Here is a 16,253-nt window from a genome sequence, read left to right on the forward strand (position 1 = left end):
ATTACAAAGAAATGAGTACACCTTTGTAGATATCACTGATATGGAGTTTTTCATGTTTTACATACAGACTTTCTCATTTAAACCATGGTGACTTAAAAGTTTAGCAGCAAGACACTTGTTTCCTTTGTTCCATCAAACATTTCTTTCAGCCATCTGTGTTTATCAGAGCGATATGTGACTAATTTTTTATTGAATCACCAGAAAGTACACAAATACAAGATTAAATATTTTATTTATTTATCAAAAGATACATAATTACACATTGATACAATGAATAAGGTGTCTATAAAAATTACACATGGTGTAAGAAAAACATTATAACATACAAATAAGTGTTTTAAGATAATCTGACATACTTTAAAAGCATAAGAATAAAAGTTTTTTTAAAAAAAATCATGTTCTTTGATGATCACATTACATGTATCACATTTTTTAAAGCATAACGTAGGGTGTTCACAAAAACAGTTTTATGATTACTTTTTCCACAGTGCTTGTATGCCTCTTGCAAAACTATGTACTTATCACCATATGACATAATAACTCACGATTATGCAAGACCAGCCATGAAATGTCCGTCGCTTCATTACAATCATTTGTCCCCGCTGCTGCCCTCAGACCCAGTCTTCTGTACTGTGGGGTAAAATTGCTTTTTTGGTGGTTCATAAAAAATATCTCAAAAAGCGATGTTAGTGAGGGGACCAGAAACACTGGGTTGCAGAGCAGTTGGTAAGGACTTGTATATTTCTGGAGAGTCTGCAAAAGCTGTCTTGCTCGTGCTCCTGATTGGATATGTGGAGCCCGGCTCTGATATCTCACTGGTGGCAGCTAAAGGTAGGCATGCCTTGGAGGCGGAGTTGGTCTCGGGCGCAATCTTTCAAACGAGCCTCACGGCATTTCAGGCAACCTCAGGCCGGAAACAACATCCGGTCACTCGCGGTCAAAATCCACGCAGAGCTGGTGTTTCGCAGGGATCAGGTTAACACATCTGGGTCTAAAAATATAAAGAAAAACAAAAAGAGTTTTAAAACACGCAAACTAGCAAAATATCAAAGGAGCATAACATAACAATAACAAGATGATATGAGATACCCGATGAGGCCATGATAGGTGATGTAGACATGTAATGTATAAACTTTTACGGGAGTTAAAAGTGGAGCTTATATATATTTTAAAGTGTATTGTACGTGGGATAGGCTCCAGCGCACCGCGCGAGCCTGAGAAAAGGATAAGTGGAGGCGAATGGATGGATGGATGGTGTATTGTACCTGTTACAAACCATTGTGATATTTATTTATTTTTTTAAATGAAAGGATTGACAGAATGGTAAAAAGGAAAATGCAAAAATGTAGTTAGAGAGGAAGATTAACACTTACCGAATGATATGCGGATAAGGAAAGAGACGCAAGTTGCTGTTGAAATCGGCCGCTCCCTATGCGAACTCGCAAGCAGTCTGAGCGGTTCCAGTTGTTGATATGGCTGAAGGCAGGGGTCTTCTGGGAGCTCGGGGGTAGTCTTAACCTGAGCGGGAGATCATAAAAATCGGACCTGGAGCGGATTGGCTAACCGGGGTGCGAAGGGAGCGGTGCAATAGTTATGTGATTGGCAGCGGGGCGAAGTAAGGGGGGGAGTTGGTCTCCGGCGCAAATTTCGAACGAGGTAAGCAGCGCATTCGGGAGCAGAGCGGGGAGCGAACAAGCAGGAAAAAATTGTGCTCTGCAAGAAGTTGTGGATCGGAGATTAAGAGCGAGGTAGAACTTAGAGTGTGCGTTGAATTTTAGAGGTTGCTAGTAAGAGGGAAGTTTTTGAAGAAAAAAGACTAAGGATTTTCCCTGTTATCGAATATAAGGTTTTGGGAATAGAGGGGTAGCTAACAAGTTATTCTAGGGATTTGGAGAAATCGCGGAGAATTTTTTTTTTAAAGGAGTTTTGGCTTTGTTTGGCTGAGCATGAAGGGAGCCGCGGGGCGCTGAATTTGAGAAAAAAGACTAAGGATTTTTTCAGGATTTTCCCTGTTATCGAATATAAGGTTTTGGGAATAGAGGGGTAGCTAACAAGTTATTGTAGGGTTTTGGAGAAATCGCGGAGGGTTTTTTAAGGAGTTTTCCCTGCTTATGTTTCTAAGGAGGGTTAGGGTTAGGGGATCGCGAGTTTTTTCTGAGTATGAGTTTTATTCTAAATCTACAAATGCATATAAATCGAAATAAAGTTTTCCCCCAAGGCATGCAGCATGTGTTTGTGGCCATACTGAACGTTACAAAAGCACAAGTTTAACTAAACAATTTTAATATGGTTTAATACATTTTTAAACACATGAGCACGGAGCCCGAGAGAGCACGGTCCGGAGACACAGACACACAGCCTCGGGCGCGCGCGCGCGCACACACACACACACACTGACCCGCCACCAGATGGCGTTTTTTGAGCATAAAAAAATAAAAATAAAAATTTAATTGCTTAAAGAAATAAAAGAATGCTATTTTTTGATATATAAGAAACTTTCTAAATAATCAATTATATTTTTATGAATATCATATTTTTATGAATATCATATTTTTAGGAATATCATATTTTTATGAATATCATATTTTTATGAATATCATATTTTTATTACTTAATTACTTCCTACTTCCGGAGCTCATGAGTAATTTAATTACTTCTGGAGCTCATGAATAATTAATGACCTGTCAGTTTGACGAGAGGGGTATAATATCACTCTCTTCCATGTTATACTGTCCAGCACACCATGTACAGATTGTGCAGAGACAAACATAAAAGTCAGATGTGTGGCTTTACAGAGGTTTATATTTCTTGACCTGAAGCAAAACACTTCAGGTTTTCTTATCACAGACAGTTTTCCTATCAGAGAGCCTCAGAGAAGGATCAAGGCAGAAGCTTTTACCCCTTCTTGAGCCTGAGCTACATGTCAGTAGACTGCAGCTTTATAATTCCTATGCATTTCTGAGTAGAATGGTCTTTAGATTTAATTCTCAATAAGAAAGTGAATTAGTCTATCTTTTTAAAAACGTTGACTATATCATTAAAGACCTGGCCAGTGACTCTGTAACCATCCACTTTATCTGCTGTGACGTAGAAATGGTGGTGTGCTGCCACATGAAGCACCATTTTTGATAGCTGCACACACAACAAGACAACAATATGTAATCCTATATAACATGAAGACAACAAGCACTTAAATTTAAACCTACTTTTCAGTTTACACATGCCTTGTTCCCCCTGGTAACTTGTTTTAATAGAGAAAGAGCTGATAAATGAATGCTCTGTCACTCTCCTTTCTACCTCTCTTTTCAGAAATTTTAAGCTTCAATTCAACGTTCCCTCAAGTAAAAGTAAAATGCATGAATTATTCCTGACTTTATCGCCATCTAAAGGGGTAAAAAAGAAACTTGTCTGTTTGTAGTAGTCGACATTGGAAAGATTTTCTTTGTGCCACAGACTTCTGGAAAGTAGACTAATTGAGTCTCTGGAGGATTTATGGTTGCAGGTGATTATTGAACAGTTCTTTGGTAAGAAACATTTCAGCCATTGCTGCCAAAACTGAGTAAATAGTTGGACGTATATTAAATTAGAGTAAGAGGTTAAAGGCTTCAGGTTGTTTCTAAAGCGGTATTATGAGTGATGATGTAACTCTGCTCACACGAGCATTTTGTTTCCTTCTTCCAATCCTTTTTTCCTAATGTGATTCCCCTCTATCCTTCCTCATCTTGCTACTCCTCCTCCCCCACAGCGGTGCATAGTCTTTAGGTATTCTTTAGCTCTTTCTGCTGTAGTCGCTCACTCTCCTAAAGACAGCTGAGTCTGCTGGGGCTCCATTAGCTGCAACATGTTCAGTACTGAATAAGATGCAGGCAATGCAGAGGAACGGAGGGACAAAGACAGCGAGGGGGGGGAGCGAAGGCAAATGAAAGATGCAAGAATGACAGAAGGGAGGAAGGAAGATGATGAAGAGGCATCTTTGACTAGAGAGTTGCCACACTTTAGAAGAAGTGAAGAAAAAATATGCACTGTGATAGTTTCTTACTTTCTTCAATTTCTTTCACTTGATGTAAATCAGCTACTCACTCCCCACTCCCACCTGCTTATTAGCCCCCACTGACTATCATTCCCCCCCCCCCTCCTGCAACACTTTCCTCTCTTTTGTCCTCCGCCGACCTTCAGCGTGCTGCTCTGGTGTACGCAATTTGGCCAGTGTAACATATCAAACTAACAAATCCTCCATATGCTGACAAGCTTGGTCAGAGAAAAAGTTATAATGAGGACAGAGATCACTGACTTTCAGTCGTTTGTGTCTGATAGAAGAGCTCTAGTGTCGAAAGGATGACTGGTGCTTTAAAAGAACTGACAGCAGTGCAGCTCAATTCTCACAGTCTGTTCATCTGTTTTAAGGTTGAACTCAGTTCTTATCAGAGGTTGTGTTATTCACTCTGTAAAGAAGGCCTTAAAACAAAGTATTTCCTGTATGTACAGTTTGATTCTTTATTTCACTGAAATTTGACATTAGATCAGAACTTTCTAAACATTCACAATCAGAAAACCGTACTAATCACAGAGGAAAGTATGTGGCCAAAGTTGCTCCCAGAGTTACAAAATCGAACAAAAATCTAACAAATAGCTCTAGTTATAAATATCCCAGTGTATTACACAAATTAAATATATATGGTTGACAATTCAATCTATATTGATGAATATTCATATGAAAAAAAATCCACCTGGTCTTGTTTAAAGATCAGATAAATAAAATCAGAGGTACTGATGCGATAAAGCTGAGGATGAATGTCTGTATTAATCACTTTGTGGGTTAGTGATAAAGTCTGAGAGAAAGAGGTAAAACTTACTTTCCTAAAGTAAAGCTTTGAATATTAGGCTTTAGGGAAGCTGATGCTGGATTTGCATTGACAGCAAAACCCCAAGAAAGACCATAAAGATCCGTATATAGACTTAAAGTGGCTCTAAACCCATAGGAGAGGTTATGAGATGATAAACTGAACTCTTATAGAATGTTTACAATTATTTAAATCATACAGGTTTCATGTCAGAAATATGTAACAATTGGCTAATTTACATTAAAGCTTCAAAAATCCAAGATAAGCCACTGGAAGCTAAAACAAAAGGTTGGGTGCTTTTTAAGGAGGTGATGTAGTTTAAACTTTGTAAACTGAAAGAACTGAATTGAAATAACAATAGAGCACCAAAGGGAGGAGGAGAATCCCAATGGAAGATGCAGACAGCGATGCATTTTTTACTGAGCAGTGCAGGCAGCTGAGGTCTGGTTTAGTGGATGTGTGTGAAGTGTGCCAGGTTCACAGATATGTGCTCACATTACTGCACACACTGCTTTTATTTTATAGCTTCAGATCTATTAAATACCATAAAATGCAGAAATTAACATGCCAGATGTAATAACCATCCATCCATTTTCTTCATCTCAGCCGAAGTTGGGTTGGATTGGCAGCAGGCTAAACAGGGTATTCCTGACATACTTCTCCCCAGCAACATTTTCCACTTACTCTGGGGGTAACCTGAGGCATTCCCTGTCCAGATAAGATATACTATTTCTCTAGTGGATTCTGGGTCTACCCTAGGGTCTCCCCCCAGTTGGGCATGCCCAGAAAACCTCAGAAAGGAGATTCCCAGGAGGAATCCTGATCAGATGCCTACTCTATCCGATTAAAGCAGTAGCTCTACTCTGAGCTCCCTCTGAATGTCCAAACTCCTCACCTTATCTCTGAGGCTGAGCCAAGCCACCCATTAGAGAAAAGTCACTTCAGCTGCTTGCACTCACATCATTGGGGATTTCTTTCTTAGTTATTAAAACATATTAATGTGGGTGTGTCTGTGTTCCTCACCTTATTCTCCAGTCGTCCGATGAGTTCAGCTAGACGGTTGATCTGCGCCTCCAGACCTTCTTTCCTCACCTCCACTGCACCTGCAGCACACAGACGTACAGATTCAGAATCTAAAGACACTGAATTAAGTAATAATATATCAAAAATATTTGCATCATTTTCTTTGCGGTTTGCGATCAGATATGGTGCATCTAGTAACATTCATTCAAATGCATCTTATGCGTAATGAAATCAGTGCACTGTCGGCCTATTTCTTTTATAGCTACAGTATCACACCATATCAGTTACATATGGTGTGAACTCATTTACAGTATGCTCAGTAATGTAATAGTGTTTTAGAGCAGAGGAGGTGTCAGGGATATATCGTACTGTGATTTCTGATCTTCTTGTACAGAAAAAGTCTCGGGGCCTTTGCTGATATTTTTCACAATTATTTCAGATCATTAAAGAAATTTTAATATTGGACATAAAACAGCTATCCAAACCTATGTGGCTCTGTGTGAAAAAAGCAATTGCCCCCTAAGCTAATAACTGGTTGTGCAACTATTGGCAACAGGAACTGCAATCAAGATAACTGGTAATGAATCTTTCACATTGCTCTGGGGTAATTGTTTTAATTCAGCAACATTTGAGGGTTTCTGAGCACGAACAACCCTTTTTAAGGTCATGCCATAGCATCCTAATGTGATCTGAGTCTGGATGTTGATTAGGCCACTTCAAAATCTTAAATTATTATTATTTTTTAGCTGTTCAGACGTGACTTGCTTGTTTGTTTCTCATCACTGACCTTCTGCATAACTCAAGTGTGCTTGATAGTGATGTGCGGATCGATCCTGAAATATCGATTCCTCCGATACCAATCATTGATGTTCTAGAATCGATTCTCACATAAAAATATCGATATTTTAGTAATTTAGAGTAAATTTGTAGTTTGTTATTAACAGGAACACAGTGGAAAGAAACTATAACATTCGGATTGTCTACATTCAAAGGAACTATTTCCTCTTCCGCCTTTCATAGTCATGTGCGAAATACGGCTGTATAAATGTCTCGTAGCCCCTTGGCGTGCGCACTCACAACAATGGCTGAGCGTAATCGGAGTCATGTGCGGTCTGATTTTACCTACACAAACAGCTGAGATGTGGTTTGCGATACGTGTGGCAAAAAAGTGCTCCAAGAGTGAGGTGTTGTGGCCATACTAGGGCTGTTGGGGGGGGGGAATACATTTTACAGGGTTTTTTTATTGGATAAAATACGTTAAATGTCACCGTTATTATTGGCCGGCCCGGAAACAGCAGGGGTGTCCAAATTCAGAGGCTGGTTCCACCTGAGGACCCGGCCTTCGCGGTCTAAAGAAAGCCGGGTAGTACGTCACGAGTTCCCTCGGTGGAGTGAAACTCTGCTGTCTGCTCCTTGCTATCTAAAATATAACCGGGCACTGATGTAAAACTCTTCTGTTTAATCATTTTCTGTTTGACGTTTATTCAGCTGTGTGAAAACCCCGGAGTAACCCTCCGGAGGGATTAATAAAGTTACCTTTAATTTAATCTAATCGAATAACTTTAATCTCAGCCAAACCGATTTACTTACGAACAAATAAAACACTGAAAAAGCCAAACAATAACATTTTTAAGTTATCAAAGTGACTTATATATCATGTTTAACCCGAATAGTGGAAGACCGCAGGGGTTTGAAGACGATGTGTCAGTCGGCTCAGATATTTGAAGTTTACACAGCTACATTCTTACCTGAAAATATATTAAAAGTTTTTTTGCAACCCAGAAAGAGAAATAAGAGCAATATTAAAACTAAGTAGCTGCCACCATTGTTGGAAACTGGAATTGGCTGGGCCGCGCTATGAATTCTGCGAAATGGTTTTTCAATTTTATTGTCTGGGTGGAAAATCGGGAGAAATTCAGGAGACTGGTGGCTCCGGGAGATTTTCGGGAGAAATTCGGGAAAAATCGGGAGGGTTGGCATGTATGGTTGTGGCAACATCACTAACCTTGTCAAACACCTCAGAGTAAATCATATCACAGAATATGACGAGCGTATGTTGAGACGAACTGAAGAGGAGGACAGGGACAGGTGCTGCTAGTGCGAGACAGACGTCTCTCACGGAGTCCTTTAGTGCTGCAGCCAGGCAACATGCTCAAATAGCACACAACTTCAGTTTTTTTTATTTCTATGTGATGAACTCTGCATTATTAAGTGATAAGAACAAGTAATCTGATGTCCTGTAATCATTATGATGCTATAATTTGAGATACAATAAACAAAATAAGGTTTTGTACAAAGTATCGGTATCGGATCAGTATCGTTGATACCACCCTGAATATTACTTGGTATCGGATCGGAAAGAAAATCAGTGGTATTGCACATCACTAGTGCTTGAGCAAAAACTATTTTACTTGAAGATCATCGAGATTTTTTTTGGCAACGAGCCTTTGTGTTCTTTCGGTCAATGGTGAGTTTCTCCTTGGAATTCTGTTCTGGGTTCTTCTGTGTCCTTCTGGATGACCTGTTGATACACTGTTGAAGTAATTTTGGTCGGCCGGCCACTCGTGGGAAGGTTCAGAATCAGAATCAGAAAGGGTTTTATTGCCAAATGTTGAGCAGGTTTACAACATTAGGAAATTGCTGCGGTGCTTCAGTGCAAACATACTGTCATAAATTACGCTTAAATAGACATGAAAAAATAAAAATAAGAATAAGAATTAAAGTGCTACGTAGAAAGATATATACATGAGTGCAGGTGGTGATCAGTGCCAAACATGGAATGATGCAGTGAACACAGCGTAGGGTCATGTGTTAGTGGTGGGAACAGTCATACGGTTATTGTTCATGTGTCCAACAGCAGAGGGGAAGAAACTGTTCTTATGGTGAGAGGTTCTGGTACGAATGGACCGGAGCCTCCTGCCTGAGGGGAGCAGGTCAAACAGACTGTGTCCAGGGTGAGAAGGGTCAGCTGTGATCCGAGCTGCACGCCCCAGTGTCCTGGAGGTGTACAGGTCCTGCAGAGATGGGAGTCTTCACCATTATTCCAAGTTTTCTCAGTTACTAGAAAATGAAAAAGCCTTAGAAATTGCTCTGTAACTATTTCCAGACTGATAGCTATCAATGACTTCTCATCTGTTTCTTTAGATTGTCAGATCAAGTGCAGACCCAAATACTGGGTCTGCAACCCAGTATTTGTGTTTCAGGTCCTGGATTAATATTCTTTGATTTAGTGTTATCGTGTTCCCCCTAGTCGTCTCCACGTGTTATACGCTTCGTTTCTAGTCTTTAGATTTCTGTCACGGTGCCTTCCCTGTGTTCTACATTTAGTTACTCTTGTCTCAATGGTTCATGGTCTCTCTGTTCCCCTAGTCAGTCATGTCTCCATGTCACAGTGTCAAGTCTGTGTCTTTGTGACGGTCTCATGTTTCCTGTTTTATTTTGATAGTTCCTTTTCCCGTGTTCAGTGTATTCAGTTTTGCTTCCTCTTTGTCTCATTATGTTTGATTAGTCCCAGCTGTGTTTCTCTCCTGTTTCCCATTCTCTTGTTACTCCCTTGTATATTGAGGCCTGTGTTTTCTTCTGTCTGTTGTTGTGTCATGCACCCTCTCTGTGTGTGTTTCCTTCATGATCCCGGTATTTCCTAGTTCTCTGTTCACAGTTTAGTTCCCCATTTTCTTAGTTTCTTAGGTTTTTGGTTTGAGTTTCATGTTTCATGTTTCTAGTTTCTTGTTTTTGGTTTTGTTTTCTGTATTAGTGTAAGAGTTTTTTCCAGCAATAAAGCTGCCGTTTTGAGTTTACTTCCCGTGTACGAGTCCTGCATTTGGGTCCTACATCCTGCCTGCAACACAGCAAACCATGACAGTGTTGTTTTTTGAGCTCATTTGGCTTTAAGTGATTTTTGACTCAATCAGTCTGGCAGCAATCAGACCTGGGAGTGGCTAATAATAATAACTGGACTCAGCTTTCCAGAAAACTTGATTCATCAAAGTTAATGTATAATTAAACAATTACTTTTTTCACACAGATCCAAGCAGGTTTGAATTGCTTTCCCCCTCATTTAAAAACAGCATTTCATATTTACTCGGATTATCTTTGTCCAATGTTAAAATTTGTTTAATGATCTTAAACATTTGAATCTACCAAATATGTAAAAAACTAAGGAATCAGGAAGGGGGCAAAAACTTTTTCATGACACTGTGCGTATGTCAAACAGTAGTAAGTACAAAAAAGAAAAAAAGCCCAGCTTCACAGAGCAAGTACTGTACAGTACACAGAATCATACCACCCTATGCTACACCGTGTGCTCTTCCTTTCACATCTCTCACTTTTCACTATCACTGTGAATGAATATTTCATATAATCTGAGAGTTTCAAAAAGGCTGATAAATAGGCAATTATATCTGTTTATCGGAAGGAACTTGGCCTGTTCAAAGACAGTAAAGAAATGGGAAGCTGGCTCCTTTGAGGGGCTCTGTTTAATTGGCTCTTATTCCAGTGTGACTTTAAGATGCCCAGCCACACAAGGTTCCACCAAATTAGCTTTGGCTTTAAGATAATATTTCTCTTTGTGTGCGAAATATTCACTCCTCAGCAAGAAAGCCCGACACTGGGGTAGAAGAGCATATCCATCATTTGTTTTGATACTTGCTCATTATCAGTGACTGCAGTATTTTTTAATGACACCATACCTAACCCTTTGTGCATTAGTTTCAATTAATGCACAAAACTTAAGTCATTTACCAAATCAAATATGAATACAAAATATTATATTTTATTAAAGGGTTCCAAAGCAACCCACTGGGTGATGCCATACTTCAATGCATCCATCTTTATATGAAACAGTAAAGACCTGTTAATCTGGGTGTCAGATCAGAAGATTTTACTATTACTTTATTAAGTTTTATAAGAATTTGAAAAAAAATTCTTCCTGTCATTCTTTAACTCTTCATGCCATAATTTTGTTAAACCTCTTGAATAAAAGCTGAAAGTCTGCACAAAAGTTGTATGCGTGTCCAAATACTTATGCACCTTACTGTATATTTGTTGTTTTCCACATTATTTGCATTGTGTCTTTTACATGCATGAATTTTTATGTCCCTATCTCTGTTTGAGTTCCAGCATGTAATTTCTTCCTCTGTGCTATAAAACAACCCAGCATGTCCTATCACTTCTGACCCAGTGGAGCGTGCATGATAGTCACAGTGTTGAGCTTTTCCTCTTCGCTGTGATGTGCTTATGTGTGTATGGCAATTATGTATCCCAGAGCCATTGCTTATGTTTGCAGTGTTGTAAGGTTAAAATGGTTAACATAAGATCTTTTATAGTTAAATGTGCAGAGAGCAACTGGACTATTCCTTTTTTTTCTCAGTATCTCCATTGAGGATGACTGCTTATTTATGTGTATTTATATGATCTGAAATCAGAGAACGAATGCTGGGGGAAAAAATTGTTTCCTTCTCATTTAACCCACTTTTGCCAAATACACCACCTCCCTCAGTTCATTCCTACTCTTAACCACTATCTTCTTCCTTCCCTGATTCCTCCTACTCCTCCCCCTCACTGCTGGCCTCTTTCATCCCCTGATGGCCCCCTCACTGCTAATTGGAGAGCGAGCTGTCCACTCTTCATTAAAAGATTTAACAGCCAGTCAATTAGGAGCTACCTCCCTCCACCCTAAACACACACACACACATACACACACACACACACACACACACACACACACACACACACACACACACACACACACACACACACACACACCAACTAAACCATAGTCTGTAGCCATGGAGACAGTTGGAGATAAAAGCCCAGTGGTCATTTTGATGGACTTAGAAAATAAGTGGCCAGCTCAATTATAGATGTGTGTGAGGAATTACAACCTTCAAATTTTGGAACAGGGTGGGGTGAGGTGGGGGGTCTCTATTGACTTTCTACTCAATTAAACCGGATTTGAGTTAGTCCACATTCGCCCAATTTAACTTTCTATTCTGTGCCACAGCGAGTGTGAAGAGAGAGTGCATATGAATCACAGAAAATTGCCATTATGTCTGAGTAGATGAACTTAAAATGTTTTTGTGTGTGTGTGTGTGTGTGTGTGTGTGTGTGTGTGTGTGTGTGTGTGTGTGTGTGTGTGTGTGTGCATCATTCTAAAGAAATCCACCTGTGAACATCCATGGTTTAGACATCGTGGTCATGGACATGTACAAACTCCTGAGTGTTCAGCTGGTCAGATAAAACTCAAGCTCTGTACAGAAAAGAGCCAAAGTCAGCACCATCTCCTGGGCTGGCTGATGGAGGCTCTTTAGTGGTGTGCAAGACATTAGTGAGGGCCTTTTATAACATGGTGATGGCTTCTGCAATCTTTTATGCATTTGCCTACCGGGGAGGTGACAGCATGAAGAGGGACAGGTAACAGCTTAATAGACTGGTTAAGAGGGCCAGTTCTGTCCTGGTCAGTGCTCTAGGCCTCATAGAGGGGGTGGGTGAGAAGAGGATGTTAGCCAAGCGAATGTCCATGATGGGCAACACCCGCCCTCCCCTGCATGAGACTGTGGAAACCATGAGCACTCTAATTCACTTTTTCTTCCTGACCCTGGTGCTACTGTAGCACCTGCATTTCCCCAGTGTGGGATTAATAAAGTCTATATCTATTTCTTGTGACTTCTTTTCTTTACAAGAAGCCATAGAAAGCACCCTATACTCATCTTTCATCTTTCACAAGTTCCTATTGTGTTCTATAAGGAACACAGGTAAACTCAACAACTCATGTTGTTGCATGTTGACTGTGTAAGCTTGTGTAGTTCCATAGTCACAGATGAATTCTGAATGCACTGCTTTGCCTAAAACAAATGAGAGATTCAAGTTTACTTAAAAGCAACAAAAAATATGAAAGAGCAACACAAAGACAGGCTGTAAACACAGTGGGGTCAAAGTAATCAGTTTCCATATGTGGGTCAGCTTTGTCATATTAAATAGTATTTTATTAAAATTACATAATACCTACTCCTTCATAGGGTGAGCTGTTAGGAATGCCACACAGAAAATGAGAAAACTGGACTGAATAAAGGCAAACTTTGTCCAAATGTGTCCAGTGTGCCAACATTTAGTATATCTACATAAAAAAAGAACTGAGGGCTCTTCTTCTGCCCTCCTCACACTGGCTCACTCGCCATCTTCCATCCACTCAAAGACCGTTTCCATCGTTATCAGTGCTGGACATATTTTCAAGTATGAATTCCATCTTCCCAGTGGTTTGGAACAATCGATATTTAATGCTTATCGTACCATAATAGTCAACAGTGCGTAATACTTCTACTACAATTACTGTGACAGTAAAAAACTAAGGAAATTATGGCATCAGATGCAATCAGTGTGAAAATTCATGTTCACACTATATTTTACAGGCATAAATTGCCAGCTAGTGTGTTTCATATTTCTAAAGACATCTATCATAGCAGAATGCAAAACATCCACCAATCACAGTTACATAATGTTTAGAGCAGCTGGATATGCACAAATAAAGGGAGTGCAGCTGCATATCTGATAGAAAAAAAACCCAGCATAAAATGAAACAGCCAAGTCCATTTAGATTAGCAAAAACACACGTAGTTATGAAAAATTGTGGTATCATTTTTTATATAGACAAAGAGAAAAAAGATACAGTAGCTTACCTGAAACTACATTATCAGTAAACGCAACTATACTACTTTGGCTACATGGAAATACTGCAACCACCGTCCACCATTCACTAATCTCTCTGTGTGGTTGAGCAAAAATATTGCAGTATTATTGAGAATTTACAGTAATTTTGTCTTTACAGAGTCTTAAATGATTTATAAAGTTAAACTGGTCCCTTTTTTTGTTGTGGGAAAGTTCACACTGCAGAAACATCATCCAAACGTAAAAACTGATTTTCCTGATAGGGAAAGCTCAAATGCAAAATCTCGCTGGAATCTAAACTCCCTGTAAGAGCTGCAGGGCATGATGAAGGGTCACTTAAGACTTGCAGCAAAATCTCTGTGCAAGGGCAGAATCTATGTTTTCCTCAAGCTAAGACACGCTCTTACAGTGAATAGCCGTATGTGATGCAGACACACAAAGACACACTTGATTCTGAGTGTGCCTGAAAAAGCACTGAACAATAAACTGCAGTTCATTTGCAATTAACTCTCTTCACTAAAGTGGCGGTGCACTTAGAGCAGAAAATGCACTGAAGCACTGCAGCAGCTACAACATAGCATGAGCTGCTTAACTTTAAGTTGGAGGATATATTTAGCTCCTCATTCTCCTCTCCGTCTTACTCCTTTTCTCAGTCTTTATTTTTTGTTCCACTAATCTCCCACTCACTGCTTTTTATTTCCTTTCTGCTTCCCCTGCCTGCCTGTCATTTAGCAATGACTCTCAGACCAGTTCTGTGGGATTGTGTCATTATAGAAGTGCTATTACGGCAATAAAAAGAGCCACAAAACAACTTTAGTATGACTATGGGAAAACCACTGAGAACATAATTTCTCTAATTTTATTTACTGTTCAAAGGTTTTTTTCCCCCAACACTTGATAATAAACACCCTACGTATGGATACAGGAGAGAGGGAGATCATTAATACAGTGAAGTAACGACAATACAACTTTCAGGTCTGTTAACAAATGGTACCGGCTGTTTATATTTACAAGCTGCCGATTTTAACGCACTGAATGTCAGGGAAGAAGGAGAAGGAGAAGAAGGAATTATGGCCACTCTGGCACCCATATACAGGTGGAGGAGAAAGGAGTTGGGAGTCATTAATCAATCGCCTTGTCCTGACTGAAGACAAAGCACTGCTGACATCAAGGACCTAAGCTGTCAGTGCTGCTTTGCAGCCCACAGCACAGAAGAAAAGGTGGATGTGGGGGAGAAAAGTGAGAAAATAGGAAAAGCGATGGCGTGATGAGGTAGATGAAAGACTGAAAAGGAGTATGAAAGGTTGACTTTATACCTTTGCCTTGGTTTAGGAGTCAGGATCTATCCAACAAGTAAATATTAAAAGGGGACAGGGTATACTGATGTACAAGCATGTTCACATGCACTTGAACACTGACAAAATTTTAGTTTCCGAAAACATATTCGAGTTACAATATAATTATTAGAGATGGCACGATACCACTTTTTTATGTCTGATACTGATACCGATATCATAAATTTGGATATCTGCCGATACCGATATGAATCCGATATAGTGTTTTTTAATCAACAAAACTGTTTTTTTAAAATATCTTGCTGCATTTTGTATAAGTTCATACTTAAGTTTAAAACAACAACTACACTAAAGCTTTTCTGTTATACCTACAGTGGGGCAAAAAAGTATTTAGTCAGCCACCGATTGTGCAAGTTCCCCCACTTAAAATGATGACAGAGGTCAGTAATTTGCACCAGAGGTACACTTCAACTGTGAGAGACAGAATGTGAAAAAAAAATCCATGAATTCACATGGTAGGATTTGTAAAGAATTTATTCGTAAATCAGGGTGGAAAATAAGTATTTGGTCAATAACAAAAATACAACTCAATACTTTGTAACATAACCTTTGTTGGCAATAACAGAGGTCAAACGTTTACTATAGGTCTTTACCAGGTTTGCACACACAGTAGCTGGTATTTTGGCCCATTCCTCCATGCAGATCTTCTCGAGAGCAGTGATGTTTTGGGGCTGTCGCCGAGCAACACGGACTTTCAACTCCCGTCACAGATTTTCTATGGGGCTGAGGTCTGGAGACTGGCTAGGCCACTCCAGGACTTTCAAATGCTTCTTACGGAGCCACTCCTTTGTTGCCCGGGCGGTGTGTTTTGGATCATTGTCATGTTGGAAGACCCAGCCTCGTTTCATCTTCAAAGTTCTCACTGATGGAAGGAGGTTTTGGCTCAAAATCTCACGATACATGGCCCCATTCATTCTGTCCTTAACACGGATCAGTCGTCCTGTCCCCTTGGCAGAAAAACAGCCCCATAGCATGATGTTTCCACCCCCATGCTTCACAGTAGGTATGGTGTTCTTGGGATGCAACTCAGTATTCTTCTTCCTCCAAACACGACGAGTTGAGTTTATACCAAAAAGTTCTACTTTGGTTTCATCTGACCACATGACATTCTCCCAATCCTCTGCTGTATCATCCATGTGCTCTCTGGCAAACTTCAGACGGGCCTGGACATGCACTGGCTTCAGCAGCGGAACACGTCTGGCACTGCGGGATTTGATTCCCTGCCGTTGTAGTGTGTTACTGATGGTGACCTTTGTTACTTTGGTCCCAGCTCTCTGCAGGTCATTCACCAGGTCCCCCCGTGTGGTTCTGGGATCTTTGCTCACCGTTCTCATGATCATTTTGACCCCACGGGATGAGATCTTGCGTGGAG

The 16,253-nt window shown here is 40.0% G+C and overlaps 1 protein-coding gene across 1 annotated transcript in view; it reads right to left on the reverse strand.

The window, feature by feature from the left end:
• Positions 1-16,253, reverse strand: part of necab2 (N-terminal EF-hand calcium binding protein 2) — a 154,804-nt gene that overhangs the window by 54,086 nt on the left and 84,465 nt on the right. The window contains exon 8 of the mRNA XM_085358600.1: positions 5,865-5,944. Within this exon, the coding sequence (XP_085214726.1) occupies positions 5,865-5,944 (80 nt within the window). The remainder of the gene's footprint in view (positions 1-5,864; positions 5,945-16,253) is intronic.

The sequence above is a fragment of the Diplotaxodon limnothrissa genome, linkage group LG7 (assembly GCF_057381915.1).
Source record: "Diplotaxodon limnothrissa isolate DT_005_m linkage group LG7, D_limnothrissa_male_GT1.1, whole genome shotgun sequence".
In the NCBI taxonomy this organism is placed as follows: Eukaryota; Metazoa; Chordata; class Actinopteri; order Cichliformes; family Cichlidae; genus Diplotaxodon; species Diplotaxodon limnothrissa.